Source organism: Drosophila novamexicana, unplaced genomic scaffold (assembly GCF_003285875.2).
Source record: "Drosophila novamexicana strain 15010-1031.04,08,12 unplaced genomic scaffold, DnovRS2.1 tig00000387-arrow-pilon, whole genome shotgun sequence".
NCBI classification, from domain to species: Eukaryota; Metazoa; Arthropoda; class Insecta; order Diptera; family Drosophilidae; genus Drosophila; species Drosophila novamexicana.
The window spans coordinates 2,235,768-2,258,509 of NW_020824800.1; the positions used below are offsets into that span (position 1 = coordinate 2,235,768).

The 22,742-nt window shown below is 40.4% G+C and overlaps 3 protein-coding genes across 7 annotated transcripts in view; all 3 read right to left on the minus strand.

The window, feature by feature from the left end:
• Positions 1-3,598: 3,598 nt before the first annotated feature.
• LOC115760163 (solute carrier organic anion transporter family member 4A1) lies at positions 3,599-13,547 on the minus strand. 2 transcript variants are annotated; one of them, XM_030701380.1, is made up of 7 exons: positions 13,021-13,547; positions 8,239-8,537; positions 7,981-8,158; positions 5,886-5,988; positions 4,222-5,154; positions 3,971-4,159; positions 3,599-3,912 (listed from the first exon to the last, which is right to left on the minus strand). In XM_030701380.1, exons 1-7 carry the CDS (start codon positions 13,289-13,291, stop codon positions 3,792-3,794), a joined length of 2,094 nt encoding a protein of 697 aa, XP_030557240.1. In that variant the 5' UTR covers positions 13,292-13,547; the 3' UTR covers positions 3,599-3,791. The 2 variants fall into 2 exon arrangements, with proteins under 2 accessions (XP_030557240.1, XP_030557239.1); XM_030701379.1 differs by having other exon boundaries at positions 7,981-8,161.
• Positions 13,548-14,606: 1,059 nt separating this feature from the next.
• On the minus strand, positions 14,607-15,448 carry LOC115759718 (troponin C). The gene is made up of 3 exons (XM_030700725.1): positions 15,322-15,448; positions 14,815-15,232; positions 14,607-14,729 (listed from the first exon to the last, which is right to left on the minus strand). The coding sequence occupies exons 1-3, from the start codon at positions 15,322-15,324 to the stop codon at positions 14,701-14,703; spliced, it is 450 nt and encodes a 149-aa protein (XP_030556585.1). The 5' UTR covers positions 15,325-15,448; the 3' UTR covers positions 14,607-14,700.
• A 5,919-nt stretch (positions 15,449-21,367) lies between these two features.
• Positions 21,368-22,742, minus strand: part of LOC115759717 (mucin-5AC) — a 30,860-nt gene continuing 29,485 nt past the window's right edge. For all 4 annotated transcript variants that reach the window (XM_030700723.1, XM_030700722.1, XM_030700724.1 and 1 more), the window contains one exon: positions 21,368-22,348. In XM_030700723.1, coding sequence (XP_030556583.1) covers positions 21,651-22,348 — 698 coding nt within the window. In that variant the 3' untranslated portion in view covers positions 21,368-21,650. The remainder of the gene's footprint in view (positions 22,349-22,742) is intronic.

Sequence of the window (22,742 nt, forward strand, 5' to 3'; positions counted from 1 at the left end):
GTTATAATAATTTTTATTCATTAAATGTGCCAGGACGATGAACTGATTCCCCCACAAAATAAATAAATATAGAAATATATATGTGTATTCCAAGTATTCTTTGTGATAGCTGCAAGGGAATTTCATAAGGAAAGCTTTTCTAACTTTTTTTCATATTTTTCTTTTAAATATATTCACATACGCACAATTTTCTAAAAAGCAACTTTTGACACAAGCTATAAACATTTTGATTAATTAAAGCAAATATTGCTGAAAAGCTTGCACAAATTTATTCTAAAAATATTGAACACTTTACTCACGCTTTCGCATGCCGATAATTTCATTAATTTATCTAATACTCGAGCATGGATAAATCTACCAATCGATGACTCAGCTGCCGCTTAAAGAACAAGTATCTGTATCTGTATCTGTGTCTGTGTCTGTATCTGTATCTGTATCTGTATCTGTATCTGTATCTGTATCTGTATCTGTATCTGTATCTGTATCTGTATCTGTATCTGTATCTGTATCTGTATCTGTATCTGTATCTGTATCTGTGTCTGTGTCTGTATCTGTATCTGTATCTGTATCTGTATCTGTATCTGTGTCTGTATCTGTATCTGTATCTGTATCTGATTGTCAGTGTATCTGAGTGTCAAAACTCGTTTTCTTCTTGTCGCCCGATCTGATTGCAGTTTGTCAACAGCTTAGCTCAGCGAAAAAAAAAAAACAAATTAAAAAACAAACCGCTAACTTTTGCCATGACCAAACTCAAGAACTCGTTACGAAACGAAAGTGGAATAAAGCTAAATACATATGGAATTAAGATACCTCGCAAAAGACAATCGATTGTGGTCGAAGTGAACAAAATGAAAATAGTTAAAACTACTTAAAAGTGGCCTTAAACAAAAACTTCTCTGAATGTTGTTGCATAAGTTGCTCTTAAGAAATATAAATATGTATATATATGTAATATAACTACAGAAAAATATTATTTAAATCATATTTAATTTACTAAACGCTTTTTTGTAAATATTTTGTTTGAATATTCTTGATTTTTGCTGATTAAAAGTGAAAACATTTTGTTTCGATGGGGGGAATATTAAAAACCAATCGAAATCAGCCGAATTCCTTATAAGAATCACACTTATCCTAAAATAGAGTAGCAGAAGGTGATAAGAAAATAAACAGAAAACGCTTTTTTTGTTAGCCCAGAGTGAAAGTGGAAGCCGTCGCCAACAAAATGGAAATAATTGTTGAATTAAAGCGGCTTTCAAAAGTTTACAAAAATAAATTTATCTGTTCTCAAAATGGGAAAATGTCAATTGAAATGTTTTGTTTCACATTAGGCACATTTAATTGTATTCATTTATAAATGAATACCTTGAAAATCTAAAAAGTTCAATTCAGATTTGACGCTTTTTATATTCTAATTATTATTTTCAGAGTCTGCCATAGAAAATTGTTAATTTGTTGCGGCTAAAAACAAAATGCGTGCATAAATTAATTAGCAAAATTGAATGTATCTAAATGTAAATTGCATAATAAATTATATTTTCATGCTATTTAAGAAACATAAATAAATATATAAAAAAAAAACTACGCACAATTATTCCACACATTAGTTCAAATTTGGTTTAATGTGAATTTTTGCTATTATGAGGCATTTTTAGCACATGCTTCAATATATGCATGCATGTGTGTGTGTGTGTGTGTGTAAACACACACATATACATATAAACAATACAGATGTATGTACATACATTCGTTTCGGCCATGGCCAAAAGTACTTAACGTGTACTAACTTATAAATTTGGTCTAGCTAGAAACGATTAGGCAAAAACAAATCAATTCGCAGCTAGAAAATGAAATGCAATAGGAATGCGCTACTGCGAAATACCCTGCACATTTGTTTTTCTACTACATTTACAAAGAAATTTTGTTTTGGCACAAGTAAAAATATTGTTAAATTTTCAACAACTTTTTGTGAAAATTCTTCGAAAAAGATTTTCCTCAAGACTCTTAATATTGATATCGATATTCATACAGTATGTTAACCTTAGTTCAAATATTCAAGTTTTTGATCTGAAAACAGTCACAAATTAATTATTTAATGTTCTATTCCCTTTTTCATATTCATAAAAGTATAAAACGAATTTATGTAATTGAAAGAATTCAATATCGAAGAACGAACAGCACTAATACTCCACGCTCTTAAACAAGTTATACAGGGTGTTGGAGGAAAAACAACAAGAAAAGGCTGGCGACAGCGAAAACAAAGAAAAACCTTTTGCGTTGCGGGGGCAGCTCTCGGAGAGAAACGAAATTGAACTGTAACAAGTGCGCCTGCACACACACACACACATATGTACCTATAGTTCTGTATATGTACCTAACAGCAAGTATGTATGTGTGTATGTAATGTACAGCTGTACGGCAAAAACAAGTCTTGCAAGGGGGGAGGCTGCAAGGGGGGGCTGGCCAGACAAGGCAGAAGCCAAAAAGAAGAAGAGCCACGTCTATAGGTGTTTGCGCACATGTGTATGTGTGTGTGTGTCTTGATGGAGGCGCACGCACACATTGACGCTTTGGTTGTAAGTTGTGGCATTGATATATTTATCATATAATTTGTTGTGCTGTTGTTGCTGCATTTATTGTACAATATGCAAAGTACTTTGTTTTTGTTATTGTTTGCCAGCTCTCTTTTACGTTTGCTTTCTCGCACACACACACACACATACACAAGTATTTTGTTTGGCTGCAGTTGCATCACTTTATCTGTGCGTGTGTGTGTGTGCGTGCGTGCGTGTGGGGGAACTTTTAAACCAAATTGGATTTCGTTAGCCGTGCAATTTACCTCTTTTTCTGTGGCTGACTGTGAATTAATATTAATTATAATTGTTGCTGCTGCGATTATTATTGTTATTAATTATTGTTATTGTTTTGTTGTTGGGTGATTGACCCTTTAATTGCACATGCTTTTTGCTTGCTTTTATCACACCGTCAAACTCTGACACACAAATGCACACGCACCCACACACACACACGCACACGCACACACAGCCAAGCACGCAACGCACGGACCGCACGCAGTGCATAAAATCAATTCAAATTCATTTACTTTTTGTTAATTTTATAAATTACACTTTGTACAATGTCTAAACAGCTGAGTTGCTGTGACTTTTGTTTGTTTCTTGGCATAACGCGTGTGTTTTGTTTTTAAACGGAATAAATGCGACAAGTTGGCATATTTAAGAGCAGTTAAAACAGCGCGAAGCACAACCGTAGCGTATGAAATCCAACAACAAATTAAAAAACAATGAGCTCAGTGCTGCCAGCCAAATCGCTTATCAAAACATTACCAGGTGGCAGCGCTCAGACGACGCAGGCCACCATGTGCAGCCAACTTCACGTAACGCAAATTTGCGTGCACAGCTTACATTAACAGAATGCTGTTAATGTACATTGGGCGCGCAACTGTTAGCAAATTTGAAATCTTGAAGCTGACTTAAAAATATTACCAAATTTGTTGTATAATAATTTATAATGCTAAAAGACATGTGTTATACAGTTATAACTTATGTTATACTTATCGATTAAAATAGACAGCTTACGGATATTAATGAGACCAGCTTGGACTATTGGTAGACAATTTTAATGGCTGTTAGTTAGTTAATTTGATGAATTGAAAGCGAATCAATGCGCGTGTTAAACGAAAATGTATTTTAAATAGATTAATGGACATTTAAATTCTCGTAGAATCGAGAACTGGCAGTGGCGACAGCTAATTTACTCCGTTTATATAGTCGGGCTTAGATTTCGGAATCTTTTTTGGCATTCGCAGATTCGCTGGGCGGCACATAGAACCACCAGGCGCCCAGAAAGAACAATACGGAGCACAGTTTGCCAATGAGGGCCAGCAGCCACATGTAACTGTAAGAAAAGCAGATTAAATGGAATATTAACCAAAGGCAATTGGTTTAAAACTAACCGACTTATGTAGAAATTATCGTAGACCAGGCACGCGCCGCCTGCAGGCGCATCGCAGGATTCATGCCAGAGCACGCAGGATTCGTCAATCAGAGCGCCAAAGATTAGGGGTGCGGGTATGGTGCCCAGCAAGCGCACCTTGATCCACTGCAGGCCCAAGGCAAAGGAACGCTGCTCATCCTGCACGCATCTAGAATGGAAATGCAAGTTAAGGATTGGCCAGGAGAAGCAGCAGCAGCAGCAGCAGCTTACCTGAGCGTGGCGGACAGCGCGGGCATTGTGGCCAGAAAGGTGAACAGCATGAGAACGAAGCAGAGCGCCACGAAGTAGGGCAGATTCTGGCACTCGGACTCGCACACGACATTCGTGGCCTCGGGCAGCAGCAGCTGCTGCGGATCCTGCCAGCGTCCAATGCAGCTGCAGTTGCTGTAGTTCTTCAAGGTGTCCAGCTGCTGCTCGCGGCCGCAGCCCGCAAAGCAGGGACTGTAGTACATGACGCCATCGGCGCCACAAATGGGATCATAGTTGCTGCGACTGCAGCCGCAGTTGGCATTGCAGGAGGCTTCCAGCGTGAGGGCCTGGTCCGCCTGGCCCGGCTCGTAGGCTGTGGTGACGCCGGCAAATTGTGCATTGGGACACGTGACCAGAAAGCAGCTGGTGAACAAGGTGGCCAGCAGCGTGGCCAGCAGGCACATTTTGATAATGCCGCCGCAGGCCAGCTGCCACTTCTTCACCAGGTAACCGCCCAGAAAGGTGCCGCCGCCGCCCGCGGGCACCGTGATGAGACCCATCACCAGGGCCGAGATCACGGGCGAGATGCCAAACTGATTCTCGATTTGCTTGGGCAGAAAGGCGGCAAAGCCCGCTATTACCAGACCCTCCGTTGCGCCAGCCAGGTTGAGAAAGAAGAACGTGGGATTCCGGAACAGGCTCAGCACGGCGTGCGGCAGCTCGCCGAGACGCCGTCCCGGCTCCAATTTGCCTGCCACAGCCTCCGATTCCGGTGCGGCTGCCTTTTTGGTGTGCGCCTCCGAGACCTTGGCCAGCTGCAGCTGCTCAGCGCCGGGCAGGGATTTCGGATAGCCAAAGATCGGAATGGCTATGAGTAGACACACCAAGGCGGCGAACACAAAGCCAATCCACCAGGCGCCGATCCACACTTTGCTGTCGCTCGTCAGGCTCAGGCTGTGACAGCAGAAAAAGTACAAAATTCAATTTAATTATAAATTGCACAATACAATTTTTTTTAAATATATTTGTCGGAGTCGGAGAAAAAATAAATAGAAAGTGCTGGTTCAAATCGGTTCGGATTTGGCAACACGTTCAACATTGAATCAGAGCTGAGCATTCAAATATGGCTTAAGCTGAATTCCGGATATTCAAATAAATCGTAATGTCGTTAATTTACATTTATCAGCCAGGTAAAGGTGAGAGCTTCCCTTGTGGCAGGCATAAACAACCATTTTATTCCCGGTTTTCTTTGTTCTTGTCGTGTTTTCACATAATTTAGTAGCGCGACGCGATGCGGCGGAGGGCAGCGCCCAAGTTCCGTATGACTTATGGCATATCACCTTGACAATAAGCCGTGTGGCTTAGCCGGAATGCAATGCAGCAATCCGGCGGGTTTCCTCCTCCGTACGTGAATCAAACGAATGCCCCACGCTCTCGTTCGCACCTTATTTGCTCGTTGTCAGCACGAAATGTTGTTTTATTAGTCTCCCGAGATACTTACGCTCCGGCTACCAGCTCCGGCATGCCGGCATGCCGGCTGCTTGTGGCATTTGCCCCGTTGCCCGGGCAACAACAAATAAAGCCCGTGGAGCACCATTAAAGCCATTTGCAGCCCGCGATTAATAACAATCAACACGAACTTATCAAATACTTAAGCGCTATCCGAGCTCTATAGGAACACTTACTCGGCCGCGTCCACGGCAACGAAATCCGTATAAATGAGCAGCAATTGGCCGCCCAGAACGTAGCCCACGGCCGGTCCGATTATGGCCATCGTATAGTAAATGCCTGTCAATATTCAAAAAAGAAACTCGATTGAAATAATTGAAAAAACAGATGGAGTCGGAGTCGAATATTAAATACCCTAGCAAACATATGACTTACACTATTGCACATATGGGAGGGAGAAGAGCAGGGAATCAAGATATCTTGAAGAAAGCAAAAGTTATTCCATAGCAAAATATAAATAGAAAGTGCTGGCTCAAATCGGCGTAACTCATTCTTTATCAATTATACCTATAAGGCATTATATAAATATATTATTCTGATAACGAACTTAAATAACAAAATAAATAATGTTAAAGTGAGCTTTAATTTCAAGGAATTATTCCTGTGATAGCTTTCTTATATAGCAAACCGATCCGGCAGATACCGATATTCCTTAGATATATGCCCTGAAAGCCTAATCTGTAAATCGATTCTTATCGGTTGCGAGAATGAGCTACAAGTTATCGATAATTCGAAATAGATTCGCACAGCACAGGCAAAGTGCAATATCTCTAAAGTAAGGCCGAAGATTTAATACCCTTTCAGGCATTTGCCTTTTATAGAGATATTACTGCTCGTAAATGCTGAGTTTAAAGAAAATATCTTGGCAAATCGAATATTTTGCCCTGTAAAGAAATCTACTTTGTCGATCGTTCCTCTGGCATATGATATAGTAATACGATATTGATGAGATTTTGCATATATATAAACGAGAATCAGAGTGAAACATTATTTGTTGCCGCATTTTGTCAAAATAGCTTGATCCATTCAAGAACATACTCTGCGACCGATCGTTCCTATACTAAACTACATACTATACTATATATAGTCGCCCGATGTTGCTAGGAATTGGCATAAACAAGAGCTGGCAAAGTAAAACTTATGTCGAGCTTGTCTTAATAAACAATTTTCATATTTCCGAACAATCGTTCATATGGCAACTATATAATTTACTTGCCGGATCCGGCAAAGTTTCCAGACAGAAGTTTTAAAACTGAGAAACTATTTCGAGTAGAAAAAGCAGAGATATACAGATAGACAGACGATTGGGCCATTGATGCTGATCTAGAATATATATATATACACTTTATGAGATCGCAGACGTCTGCTCCTATCCGTTGCACATTTCATGACAAGATCATGATACCCTGCACAAGGGTATAAGAACTTAAAGAATGTTAGTTATAAGACTGGAAGCTTATTTATAATAATTAAATGCCAAAGACAATAAATTGATCAATTTGAGTTTCTAAATTAAATTGAATACTTGCAGCTGAATTTGAGTAAATTTTGTCAGGCTGCGCCTTCTCTACTCGTGCCACAAAATGTTGCGCCTTAACGGGAAGCCTGGCTCTTGCCACAAAATTTGGTTGCCAGCCTTTGCCCAATAAGTCGATGCGTGTTTTATCATTTGGCTGCATCTTAATTTGCATGACAATACGCAAAGGACGAAGCTAGTCAAAGTGGCAAGTGGCAGGATTGTGGGGCGAGGGCGAGGGCGAGGGCAACTGCGAGTTTAATAACTTGTGCGAATGTGTTTGCACATTAGACGCTTTTGGCTGCGAGCAACAAATAAAAGAAAAATAGACAAAATCCCTTAAAAACGAATTTCAATTGTTTCAAAGCGGCAGACAACGTAGCTGGACGGCTCTGATAATTCCGGGGCCATTGAGGATGGGGCTGCACGATAAACTCAACTGGGAGGCAATAAATTGCGCTGCTGTCGCTGATGCTTAGCCCGGTTTGACATGAGTCCTGGCATCAGGTCCTGAGTCAGCTTTAAAACTGGGTCAGACGCAGCTGGCATGGATTTTGGGGTGCACATGGTAAACATGGTAAATAGCATTCGGTTCGCTTTGTAGCTCGGCAAATATAAAAATAAATAAATATGCATTTGTGTCTGTAATAGATCCTTTGATATGCCCGTAAGCAGCGTGGCGTTTGTTTAGCTCGGCAGACAGACAAAAGTTTGCCCGAAATGTCTTATCGCAATGGAGACACAGTCGAACTTACCCAAGTAAACAGATGACATCTTTGTGGATACATTCTCATCCAGATAGGTGACGCCCAGCGTGAAGAGCGGCGAGGCGCCGGCGCCATGCAAAAGTTGCGCCCCAAAGAACAGCCAGACGGTCCAAGTTAGACTCTCGCCCAGCTCCAGCTCCTGCTCCAGCTCCAGCGACGCACAGCTCTGCTGCAATACGTGTAATAAATATGTTGCATTTAGTGCCAGTTGGCCAACTGTTGAGAAACTTTCGCATGTGGACGCACCGTCGTCTGGTTGGCCCGCTCGCAGACATTCGCCTCGGCTATGGTCGCCCGATAGCTGCCGACCAGAAAGTGCGGCAGCGCAAAGATCAACGAGCCCAGACCCATCAGCAGCAGTCCAATGGCAATGAAGCACGGCTTGGACGCGCCCCTCCTGCCGCCATAGTATGTCACCGGCACCAGGCACACAAAGGAGGCCAGATCGTAGCCGCTGGCCACCAGACCCGTCTGGCGGGAACGCAAGCCGAACCGGCGCTCGATTGTCGAAATGTTCACATTCACAAATCCATTTACGATTAAGCCTGCAAGCATTACATATTTTAATCAATTTTAATCAAAGTATTAATTGTTAAAATCAAATTCGAATCCAGGTCGAACCCAGATGCCAATTTAGGTAAGGCTAAGTCTAAAGCCGAACCGAGAAAGTTCTTTCATCCAAAACAAATCACTTTTGAGAAAAAATCAAACCCAAGGCATGCATTAATATCTTTATCTAGCCATATTTTGCATCTCCAAGATTTAATATAGTTTTAAATGCGGACTAAATTTTATAGTCATACAAAATCTTTGAAATCCTTTTCGTCAGTAAAATCGAAATATTTCGCTAAAATTTTGAGAATATATAAATTCAAAACAAGTAAAAGGTTCTAGTCGGGAGCTCCCGACTAGGAGAGCTCCCCTGAACCCTCTTCTTCCAGCATCAATCAATCATCAATATATTCTATTTTAGAAGCTATATGTCAAGTTTGTTGACTCTAGCTCTTATTATTTACAAAATCTTATATTTACAAAATTGCCCAAAAAACAGGATATCGATATCGATTTTTATCGATTGTTTGGAAACGGAGTAAGTTATCGATTATCGGAAACAAACTCGATCTGCACGGGCACTAGGAGCATCTACATCTAAAACGGACGGACGGACGGACGGATGGATGGACGGACGGACGGACAGACAGACGGACATGGCTAGATCGACTCGGCTATTGATGCTGATCAAGAATATATATTCTTTATGGGGTCGGAGATGCTTCCTTCTGCCTGTTACATACATTTGCATTTTGCACAAATACAATATACCTTTATGCCCATTTTTAATGGGTTCAGGGTATAAAAAAAAAGTACTGGTGCACTTTGAGAAGTTTCTGCAAAAGTGTAGAATATGCAATTGGGATCAATGTTGTAAATATTATGACAAAATGCCATCCGTGCACCGTCAACTGATAAACTGTAACTAATTCCGGATTGTATTTGATCCCGGCCGAGTTCAGCACGGCTCAGGGCAGGATTCAACCCCCGATTGACCCATTGCCAGCAGCAACCCTCAAAGCGGATGTCTTGAAAAAAAAAAATAAAATAAAAATAAATAAAGACCAGCTAAGATGATTTTATGACTTTGGTGGCAAATTCGAATTGTCGATGTTCGGGGCGGGGGTTAATAAATTAAATATCTGTGCGACAAATTGATTTTGACCATAAAAAAAAATGTATATATAAAATACTTGTAAGGTGTCCATTGTGTTGCTTAGAATACGAGTTGGCAGCAACAAATTCAATTTATTTTCCAATAATCGACCTGCTTGAAAAATGTCCTTTTAGTCACACGTAGAGTGAGACGTGGTCCGGGGAGGGGGTTCCCTTAAGCACTCATAAGTCATTTACCCCTGAAAAGTGCAATAATATGGATCAATTTCCCGTATGAAGCTCCAGGAAAATAGAGACGGGCAGCGACTTGGCGGGAAATCAAGTGAAGTGTTGTCGGCTTTGTTGCATACGTGACAATCTGACAATTTGTTTGTGGACATCGAATGGCTTTTAAAATAAAATTTCAAGGCGATTGTGAATGGACTGGAAAGCGATGCAAGCTCTCGCTTCAATTAGCAGTTTGTCTTTAAATGAATTCAATTTAAGGCAAGTTCTAAAAAGGCCGGAAGCTCCATCTAATATACTTGGTAAACCTCAACTCGTTCCGAGTCAGCTGACAGAAATTTAGCCCAAGCTAAGAACGAGCCGAAACTTACATTTTTCCAAAGATTATTCGCGTTTCGAGTAGTTTTTTCTATCTGTGCAAATATTATTGGAATTGTATTACTTTCGAAGACTTTCAATAGTTTCAACTAGTTTCCATGTTCGTTAACAGAAAAATATAACATTATGTTAATTTAACATATTTTGTGTAGAAGGAAGGACTCTTAAGCCAGCCCGGAACTCCTAAGAACTGCTTGATTTATCGAAATAGATAATACCTTAAAAAAAGTCCTTTGTAAGAAATTATAAATAAATGTTTATTTTGAGAGCTTCTTTTTATGCATGAGCGAAACTAGACTCACAAATCTAAGCCTGAGGCGAGGGGCCTAGACTCCCATCGAGAGCCGAAATAACTCGCAAATCTTGAGCAAATCTCTTGGGTTGTAAAAGCCAGAGTCTGCAAAGCTTACATATTTATTCTGGAATAGCCCCTTTCCCCTCCCTAGAGCTAGGCGCAGGTTCAGGGTATTACCTAGTCGGACACTCCCGACTAAAGCTCCCCGAGTTTTCTACTGTTAAGATCACGATTTTAAGCTGCAATTATTATGCCTCTGTATATGCCCATGTAAATTTATATATTTATTTAAGTTTGTAAGCCCTGAAAAGGTTTATTCATGCCTTGCAAATGAAACAAATCAAATGTTACAATTTGAGCCGTAGGCAAAAAAATAGCCCAATTGTTGCGGATGATTTATGTTAATGCCATGTCAACTGATTAATATTTTTGGTCACGTGCCGCCATTCATAACCGAGATGCACTGGACAAGCACACAGCACGCCCGAAGTGGAGGGAGCTGGGGAAATGGCAGAGTCTAGGCCGGGAGATTTATCGCAGCACGCGACCTGGCAAACACTTCGAAGCTGGAGGCTGGAGGCCGGAGGCCGGAGGAGGCGTTCAGGCTTGTCATCGCTTTGACACCAGAGACCGGCAAATGGACGCAGGCGGAGGCGGAGGCGGGGGTCGGGTTGGAATCCGAGTCGGAAATGCGCTCACGTAGCGTGCAATGTGCAACAGATGCCAAAACGGGGGCTAGTCCATGCACATAATCTGCCCGGTTTGTTTATGGCACGACCAAGACATAAATACGCCCCTTGCCGTTGTCGGGGGCAACCAAACGACGGACGACGGACGACGGACGGCTAATCCCTGGAACACGGCCTAATCCGTGCAGCAATTGCTGAATTTTAATTAACCACATGAATATGGAGGAGGCGCGCGCTGCCGTTGTCCTGGCTACCAGCCACCGATTTGCTCCCGATTTGTGCCTATAACAACACACACTCACACACACACACACCTACTCACACACATACACACGTGCAAGCAGGGAGAGTGGGCCTGGTTTCCCGGTTTTCCTGCTTTTCAAACTATTCACGACAGTTTTTTGAGGTTAATGCATCCTCGGGCTAAGAAAATGGGGAAAAAGGAAACAAAAATAAACGTCTGTTGACTGCTTTGGGCTGATATTAATTATTAACTCGCTTTCCATTCAGAAATATGCCACTCCCACGCCCCCGACCAGCTTATCTGTTGCACACAGCCTTCAGCCTGGGTAGCCGAGTTTGCAGCCAAAGCCGCAAAATTGCCCAGCGATGCTAATGAAGCGTTCCACTTGGCCCAGTCTCTCTCTCTCCCTCACGCGCAGACTTTGTGCCTGGCTCTTAATGCAGGTTGCCACCAAGTTTATTTAAGAGCTTCGGCTTGGGCCAGTGTTGCATAAGTCGCAATTAGTGTGCATCAGTTGCGAGGCTTTAAATGAAAACTGAATTCTTCGCCTGGTTTCTTAAACAAATTAAGGCTGTATGTCAAATATTTCCACTCGCATTCATCTCAGCAACGTTTCAACAAAAGTCAATTTCATGCGAAATATGTTTCAAATGCACCAGCTGCCAATTAACTGTGAGCTAATAATACTCTTCAGACGTTGCGCAACACTGTTTCAGTTCGCAAAAGAACAGCACTCAAACAAAAGTTGCACAAGAATATTTTTGCAGCAAAAGGCTGCAAAAAGTCAAGCCGAAAGTACTCAAAAATATTTAAATATAATTTTCATAAAATATTTAAATAAAACACACAACTTGTAAGTTTTTCATTTTTTCTTTTTTTAAGTTGAATATGGGCATAACTAAAAATATAATATAAAATTTATTTTATTTGGACAAATACCTTTCGGAATATTCAAAACTTTCGTAAAGCTCTATAAAAGTTGTTATTTTGTGAAATAGTTTTTAAATGTGCATTTTGAACAAGAATTTAATATGTTTTCTCTAAATCGAAATCGGAAAATTCCAATCCCAATTATGATACGGATTATGCCCTTATATAACCAGATTGCCAGGTGCATAAGTTGTTTATTCAAGGATTTGTAGCTAATTTGCATTTTATTTACTCAAAAGAGTAAACCAATATGGTTCACCCAGATTAGATAAGTGCATCAGATAGTCGTTAGATAAGATGGGATTGTCAAACAATTGAAACACTACAAAACTGACTTTTTCTGACTGCACTTTTATACGTTTGATTTTTATATTATTTTATGGTATATATTTTATATTGTTTTGAGCAATTTTAGCTGTAACTTTGTGGATTAAAATATCTTATTATTCTTCTCCTTTTTTTTTCTCACATGCCTCAAAGAGCTGTGTTCAAGAGCAATGCATGTGGGCGGCTCAGCGCGACGCATCTGTTAAATGAATTAAGCGCGGCTCACAATCAAAATTGGTGTGTGCCAATAGATACCCTGTAGCCTTACTTACCCTGCAAGGCGCCGCCCCAGCAGAGCCAGAAGAGCGCCCACTTGGCGGTGCAGAAGCGCTGCAGCCACTGTGGCTGGAAGCGATGCCAGCCAAAGCGTTGCTCCTCCAGAGCTGCGCCATCCGCTGCCGTGCCGCTGCCCGTTGCGCTGCCAACGCGGCTGGAACGGGCGCTATTGTTGTTGTTCATGCTGTGCTTTGGCGCACTCGCCTCCAATGTGGCAACAGTTGACATACTATTACAGTCGCCAACAACAGCCTGGGTTGTGGACATTTTAAAATTGAACTTGGTTTTTAATTTGAATATTTCACTGGCACACGCGACTGTTGCGATCCGCACCGAACGAAGCGCCAACTGCAACTGAACGCACAGATTTGAATTGCGCCAAGCCAGAGCTCAGCCTCAGCCTCAGCCGCAGAGACCTTTCCTGATGCTCGCCGCTTAACAGCGCTCAGGACTTAACATCAACATTAACAGTGCTCTGTTAGCTGGCAACAGCAACCCCAAGCAAATACACACACATACACACTCACATACATATACACTCACATCTCTTGGCGTAAACAAACTCGGGACTTTATGAATGAAATTTTATGCCGTTTACCCACACACTGCCGCCCACCCCCTCCACCCCCCCCCCCTGCCCGACATGTGTTTCGCATATCAACAGTTGTCAAGTTATTTAATTTGATTCTAATTTAAAAATATCTTAATGTGCTCGGCTGCAACAAATTATATTTGAAGAGCACTTAAATAACATTTCTCTCTTAATGCAAACTATTATTTGATTTGATTGCAGCTGAACAACAATTCGCTTGGGCTATGATATTCATTTAATTGTTGTGACATTTTAATTATTCGCACGATTAACTTATTCTGAACGAATTTTTGAAATGTATTATATGCTCTTTGACTACAAAATGAACTGTTTCTTGCTGAGGTACAACATTTATCTAGCGTTATCTTAACTTTTAACGGCCAGTCACGCTTTTTATCTCACTTTTCATACACTGTTCACATGGTAAAAAGGGCATATTCGTTGTGTGAAAAGTGTTTCTATGTATAAGTTCACTTATTTTCCAATGTTTTAGAGAGTTTCAACTTGGCGAAGACTTAAATTTATTTGATTTATTTATTAATTTTTTTTGAAAACGAAAATAAAATTCTTCAATATGAAAAATAATAATAGTACAGAATAAATATATCCAAAATGCAAACCAAATATATAAGGTCCACGTACACGGCCATATATTCAAATAAAAAAAAAAGTATTCATGAATAGTCACAGTTTTTAAATCACGGTATAACAGTTACTAATCCTATATCCCCATGTTGTCAGCTGTGAACAGGGTATTACGCAGTCGGTGGCAAAAGTGTGTGCGTATCATATATGTGTATATATGTGTCTATACATGTATATATGTATATGTATGCGTGTTAAACAAATACATTGCTAACGTTAGATTTTGACAGGCGGCGCTTAACTACAGGCTAAACTTTGATGGCAATGTTAAACTTCACGCTTGATTTCGTTTCACTTGCACGCACAGACGAACCAAAGAATAACTAAAGTTTTGAGTAAAATCTTTAGTTAATTTATTTAGAAATAATGAAAAACTTGTATCAGCAAAAATAAATAAAAAGGACATTTCATTGTCTTTCAGAGTCGCCGCCAATAAGAATCAATCGCCCGTCATCATTTCCATGAACTCTGCCAAAAGAAAATTTGCGAAAAGTTTTAAATATAGAGATTAGCTAATCGGTTTGGATCGGATGGATGATAGCATCATGCATACCATCAAAATCGACGGTGCCCGAGCCGTCGGTATCGATTTCGGCAATGATGCCGTCCAGATCGCTGGAGGACAGCTTGTCGTCCAGGGCGGCCAGGATCTCCTTGAGCGTGGATGTCGTTATGTAACCGTTGCCCTCGCGATCGTACAAACGGAACGCCTCCTTCAGCTCCTTCTGTATGGCCTCGGCGTCCTCCTCCTCGAGAAAGTGGGCAGCGATGCTGCAGAAGCCATCGAAATTCACCTTGCCCGTATCCTCGGGATCGTTCTCATCGATCAGATCCTGCAGTTCGCTCTCCTCGAACATTTGACCCATGCTGTTCAGTATGGTCTTTAGTCGCAGGGTCTCGATAAAGCCCGACTTTTGTGTATCGAACATCTGGAATGCCTTGCGCATAATGTCCATTTTCTCATCGTCTTCCTAAATTGCATATATCGCATATATATATACATAGATATAGATATAGATATGGAACACCTCTGCACTGTGATATAATACCCGATGCGCACCATTTTATATTATTGCCGCCCGCCGGTTCGCTTTGCTGTTCCGTTTATGAATGTGGGCTAACCCGAATCCGAATGCGAATGTTTTTTCTTGGGCAACTGCCTTTGTACGAGCTGCTGCGTTGGAACGCGAACGTGCACTAATCCGATCGTCTGGCCAAGATCATTATTTATAAACAACAAAAATTTGGCTAAGTGACTACGTCACACGCCACGCCACGCCCGCCGCCCGCCCACTACGGCCCCCATCCTTGAGAATGGGTTATTGTTGTTTTGGCTTTGGCCGCAACGCCTTATTAAAAATGACCAAATATAACCGAAGCGCTCTCCTCATCATCGCACACACATATGCATATAATTATTGGAATGTGCGCCAAGGTGGTCGGGACGGGTGGCGGGGGGCGGAGTATGGGGCGGAGCCTGCCCAGACACACACAGATCAAAGTGGTGCACGACCAGGTCGGTCAGACTAAGGTCGGCGACGTCATACTTCGACTCTCTTCCACATCTCCGGACAAAATATGATTCAATCATCAGGCCAAGTGCCAAATGGCAAATGGCCGCACACATTCAACCAACCCCTACCCCTGCCCCCTGCACCCTGGCCACGCTCCCACCATCCCAGCGCAGTCTCAGTCACTAAAAATCGGCTATAAACGTCCTCACAATCAGTCACAAAATCAGCGCAAATTTCTCACGGTAATTGTATTTTTAGTACTTTATAGCAATTTTTTCCATATGATCATGCGAGTGGGCCAGATGTCGATGGCGATGGCGATGGCGATGCCGATGTCCGATGGCCAATCCCGATGCTCTTTCTAGCTGTTATAGTTACGGAGCAGCAGCAACAAAAAATTCACCTCTCCGGGCGCGTAAATTGTTTTCGGCGGCATAAAAACAAACAACTAAGCGTGCTCTGCTCGGGTATGCCCGACCCAGAGATAGCTCTAAAGCAGCGCCAAGCTGGCAATGCACACATTTAAGCTATCTCATATGCCTGAATACTCACACACACACACACACACACACACTAATACTAAGACACAGCCCCAAACTATAGGCAATGCTTTTTGGAATAACTTCGGTGCATATAGTCCGATCTCTATGAAATTTGCACGGTCTTAGATATGAAGAGTCTTTCGTATTGTCAACTCTGGGGGGGCTTGTGGCGAGCTGGCCAAAAAGTAAACATAATATTCATAATCTGTATCTGTATCTGTATCTGTATCTGTATCTGTATCTGTATCTGTATCTGTATCTGTATCTGTATCTGTATCTGTATCTGTATCTGTATCTGTATCTGTATCTGTATCTGTATCTGTATCTGTATCTGTATCTGTATCTGTATCTGTATCTGTATCTGTATCTGTATCTGTATCTGTATCTGTATCTGTATCTGTATCTGTATCTGTATCTGTATCTGTATCTGTATCTGTATCTGTATCTGTATCTGTATCTGTATCTGTATCTGTATCTGTATCTGTATCTGTATCTGTATCTGTATCTGTATCTGTATCTGTATCTGTATCTGTATCTGTATCTGTATCTGTATCTGTATCTGTATCTGTATCTTATCTGTATCTGTATCTGTATCTGTATCTGTATCTGTATCTGTATCTGTATCTGTATCTGTATCTGTATCTGTATCAGTATCTGTATCTAGATCTTAAACCTTTCCAGTTATGCTTTAAAAAACCCAGTATTCAACTCTTCTAAAGAGTTTGGATCTTCCACCTATTCGAAAAATATAGATCGAAATCTTTTTGATAAATTTGGGAATATATATTGCCAAAGTCCAGTCTATAGCTCTGTTAGTTTCCGAGATCTTGTGGTGCATACGGACGAACTTATGTGCTGGAAGATGTTTCCTTCTGCCTGTTGCATACATTTGCATAAGCACATCATACCCGTTATGCTACATTTGCAATGGGCTCAGGGTATAAAAAATGTTGATGTGGTTTTAGATTTTTGCGTTAAAATAAACAAACAGGCATTTCAGGCTGGCAAATGGACATCAGAAATTGTTGGACGTGCACCAAGCCAGTGGACAGGTCGGGCGGGGGGCGTGGTGTTGCAGCGGCCTTAACGCCCCTGCGTCTGTGTGTGGGTGTGTGTAGGTGGGTGTGTGTGCGTGTGTGTATGTTGTGTATAACCTTCTGACGAATTGGTTCGTTTTGTGTGCGGCATTTTTGGCAATAGCCAAAGGCAATTTGATTTTTATTATTTATGACAAAACGTGAAGCACTTTGGAAAGCACTTGTCTGTACATGCGAGTGTGTGTGTGTGTGCACATGTGTGTACGTGTGTGTGTGTGGCAATGAGTGCACTTAAACATGCACACAGTGGCGTGTGTGTACCTGGCAGATACTTTGCTCGATTGTTTTTTTGAATATTTCAGTTGGAATATATCGTATAAATAGCACACAGATTCGAATATGTCGTAAGTTTTAATTTAGTTGCTGACAGTTGGTGGCTAAATTTACGGTTAATTAACCAAAATAAATTGTATAATCCAGAAGCGTTGCGAGCCTTTGAAAATTGCCCAACATCAGTCGTACAGTCCGACCCGTCAATCTTTTCTCTAAGTAATGCACAGACTATAAATAAAATTGTTTAATTTCAGTTGAGTTGCGTTTAAGGTATTCGAAAAGTGAAATATTTTTATCTTTTTTTGATTTGTTTATGCTATGCGCGCAACTAATGCCAAATTTGGTGATCTCCAGCTCTCAAAAGCATCGAGAAGTGCTTAAAAATATGGAAATCGATATTTATCGAGAAAAAAAGAAAGGGAACAAAAAATAGAGGGTTAACTTCAAAGTTGTGCTGCGAACCCAACCGTGAACTGAACCAATTCCACATACAACAGACGATCCTAAGCACAAACCATAATTGACTCGGGCTCTAAGCAAACCATATTTTGTGGCTGGGGATCAAATTTACTTTTTATATTGCCTCAACCCTAACAGCAATACGATTTTTGCAAGAATATCAACTTAATAGGAAATAAAGAACATATAACACTGCTATCAATGTTTATTATAATGAATAGGGGGCAATTAGCCAATTCATGAACCGTTCATGAACCTACGACACAAAAGCCCCAGACACTAATTCATTAAAATGTTGCTTGGTATATTCAAATATCTTTGATTTATGCCCTACTTATAAACACTTAGTGAAATAATGAACGTCTAATTTCTTGTCTTGTGCATAAATAAAGAAACAAATAAATTTCCTTATAATTTCCTTATCTACATTATCAAGTGCAGCTTAAACTCCCTAAATAATACCCCTTTTTGCACACAAATATCCCAAGCTTTTAAAAATCCCCTTAATATTTGATGTACAACAGAATGATTATGTTAATGCCATGCCGTGATTAATATTTTCGGTCACGTGCCGCCATTCATAGCCGAACAAACCCACACACACACACACACATTTTCGAGGTGTTTTTATTTTATTAAGAATCTTTTTGTCTTTTATAAAAAAAAAAAATGATCAAAATTGGAACAGAAGTGAGTGTGGGCGGATCAGCGAGACAGCGCTATTAAATGAATTAAAATGAAAACTTGTGTGTCTGCAGATTACCCACAATTGCCATGCCTGCCTCCAGCACAGCCGCTGCCTGGAATTGATGCACCTCCTCCAGTTAAACTTGGTTTTTAATTGGTTTTAAATATTTAACTGGCACACGCGACTGTTGCGATCCGCACCGAACGAAGCGCCAACTGCAACTGAACGCACAGATTTGAATGGCGCCAAACCAGAGCTCAGCCACAGCCTTAACAGCGCTCAGGACTTAACATCAACATTAACAGCGCTCTGTTAGCTGGCAACAGCAACCCCAAGCAAACACACGCACACATACATATACACTCACATCTCTTGGCGTAAACAAACTCGGCACTTTATGAATGAAATTTTATGCCTCCCACCGCATGCGCCCACCCCCTCCCCACTCCCCTGCTTGACATGTGTTTCGCATATCAACAGTTGTCAAGATATTTAATTTGATTCTAATTTAAAAATATCTTAATGTGTTCTTGAGCAGCTAATAATATTTAAAGAGCTCTTAAAGAATTTGCAAATAATTAATTTGAATGAAATTTATTCAGGCATAAAATGCAGTCATTATTCAAACAAATTAACTCAACAAAAGTGTGCTGCTTGAATGTTAAGACTCTTTTCAGGCCTAATACGAATAATTTTGAATTAGAATTACGGAAGTAGAAATAGAAACTTCCTTCGGGAGGAAACTGCGCTCCCTTGCGGCATATTCAGAGCAAGGTGCAGCTTTTCGCCTGGATATAAGAAAAGATATCGCCCGGAAGATGCGTATACAAATAATTGATACCTTAAGCTGAATATCGCCATGGAAACACTTTAAAATTCAATACAGCAATTAAAACAAGAAATCGTACATTTACACTTGACTTCATTATAACTTTTAAAAGTTTATTCAGTAATTTTTTAGTAGTTTCTCTTGGTTTACTAAATATGAGCTTAAATTATAAAAATATGCGTCTACGAATAGTTAGCCAATCTCTGCTGAGAAAATCAATGTTTTATCATTTTCAGAATTGTCTATTTTGGATATTTTTTTCTTTGTGTTTACGTTCCTAAGAAATCAATGTAATTATTGGCAAATAAGAAAAAAACAAACAAATAATTCATTTACAGTGTCGAATTCTCAGAGCACCACAAAAAATGATTACAATTTGTAAATTAAGTACAAACAAAATGTTTGGATTGAGCGAAAAAAAAATGCAATTAAACAATAAACTGATCAAAACAAAAACAAAAAGCGCAACATTAACAACAAAAACTATTAAGAAAAAAACTAAGAAAAATCGTTTTTAGTTGAATGCGTAAATTGTTAAAATGGGGCTGCGGCATCTAAAACAATTATCAATTATTTACAAGATCTTTTCATATACGATACTTAGTATGAATATTTATTCAGTGTTTCATTTTTTTTTTCTAGAATTGGCAGCTTGAAAAGTTGTATTTCTTTTTTTTTTTTTGGCTTTTGCCAGAGGCTGCGCTTAAACTGGATATTTTGTAAAATTAACAAACATATATGCGTTTAGATTTTTTGGAAAAAATTGTTGCCTTTTGTTGGGGTTTGTTTGGGTTTTGTTCGCTTTGAGCGAATTTGTTGTTGATACAGTGAACGCTTTGGGCACTACGACAAATATCACATAATGAGATCAATTGGATTTATTTTGGGTTTTTTGTTTTTTATACTTTCTTTCGTTTTTTCGTGAAATATATATATATATATTTGTAAGAATGTACGATGTCATTTGAACTTAACATTGCCTACTCTGATTGACTGGTGGGTTTATCATTCAATTATATAGTATTTTGAGCAAACTGTTTTCTCAATTAAGCCTATACACATATATGTTATATAATCCAGGCGCAGCCTGTGGCAGGCCAACAAACACAAGTCTTGTATTATAAAGTGTAAGTATACATGCTCTATAAGTAATTGCTTGCCATTTGTCGAGTTTGATTTATTATAATGCTTGTCATTTCCAGATATATATATACATATATATATATATATATATTATTTAAGCAAAGTGTGTTCCTGGTTGAACTTAAGTATGCATAACAATCTTTTTGGTTTCAATTAAATGTTAGTGGGTAAGTACAAAATTAACAATTATCCAAGAGAATACAACTTTTCAAAATGCCAATATCAAAAACTCAACTTGACCGAAAGTTTATATAATTATATAGTTGGTTTTGTTTTCTGGTTAGCCTAATTTGCTGGCCTAATTTACATACATTTAAGTAGTTGTTTTCATATTTCATTTAAAGTTTTTGCAGCTTTCACATGCCATACGATATCATAGTTAAAATATATATGTATATATATATATAGATATATATTTTGTATAATTAGGTATATAAGTATATAAAACTTAAAAAGAATTTAACCAAAAAAAATAGATATATATATATATATATGTGTGTGTATATGTATAGTAAAATATTAAAATAAAACAAAGTTATGTTTAAAACTTGTGTACTTTTGTTTCTTATTGTTACAGTATTTTGTGTGTGTGTGTGTGTGTGTGAGTTGGGTTGGGTTGGGCCGAGGAGAAGCAGTAGGATATATCCTTGCTTTTGGTGTTTTGACAGAGGGTGGGCTACAAAGAGATAGCGAAAGAGAGTGAGAGGGAGAGTGGGGAAAAGTGAGGAGGGAGAGAGAGAGAGTCAGGGATATTGCCAAGGTGGGTGTTTGCTATTGCTGCCTTTCCTGCTCAACATTGTCAAATTGCACACGTCATTTTTGTTGCTTTTATTGGGTTAAGTATTTAATGACCTAAACCAGCCCCCAGATCCTCCTGCTGTGGCTGCTGCTGCTGCTGCTGCGCCGGCTGTTGCTGCTGCTGCTGCTGCTGCTCCGTTTCCGGCATATCGGACACCTCGCTGTGCATCACAATCTCAATGTCGCCCAGCTCGGCAGCAGCCTCGGCCTTCAGCGTCATATCCTCGACGCGCGACAGCTTCTGGAGCGTATGCAGTGTCTCCTCGTTAATGGTATGCTCCGGCGAAATGTTCTCCTTGAGCTCACGCTTCAGGCTCAATGGCATGTGCACTGCATTGCATTCTGGAGGCGATGGCGACTCGGCAACATTGCTCAATATTGGCGATGTCGCCATGGCCACCGCACTGGGATTGACATCCAGCTGCGCCGCAGCGCCCATCCCATCCCCGCTGTTATTGAACGAGAGGTTCTGGCGGAACACCTGCTTCCCAAAGTCACGCAGCTGACGCGACGCTGTGTCCAGGAATGAGCTGCTGCCGGCGCCCGTCTCCAATCCCGATGCTCCTGTCGCCAACGAGCCCGTCGACCCCGCTCCTCCTGCAGCTGTTGCTGCTGTCGTCGTCGCATTGTTGCTGCCGCCGTTGCCTCGCGATGGCGGCGTTGTTTTGCGTGTCGCCAACAGCGTCACGTTGACGTCACCGCTGCCGCCTGTTGTGGCATTTGTTGTTGTTGTTGTTGTTATATCTGCGAACAGCACAAAATTAAACACTGCACACGAACATCAAGTAAAATAACAAAAACTTTGCAAGTGGAGGAAAATCATGCTTAAATTCTTAAAGTCCCCATGAACTTCATTCCCATTGCATTACACTGGCTCAACAATTTACACATGAGCATTTCGTTATAAAAGTTTGCAGATAAATACATAATTCTGAAAGATTGTTTCGAAGATTCCCTCTGTCCTGGAACACCAAGCCCAACAGTCTGGCTTGTCCGTGTAACTCGGGAGTTCAAATATCTGCCAACATTTCTAGCCTTTATCCAAAACAAAGATATATATATATATATATATTTTCTTTAAATTTTTGATATCCCGAGTTTTAAAATTTTTCCTTTTTCCGCTCTTGCGGTTGGAATT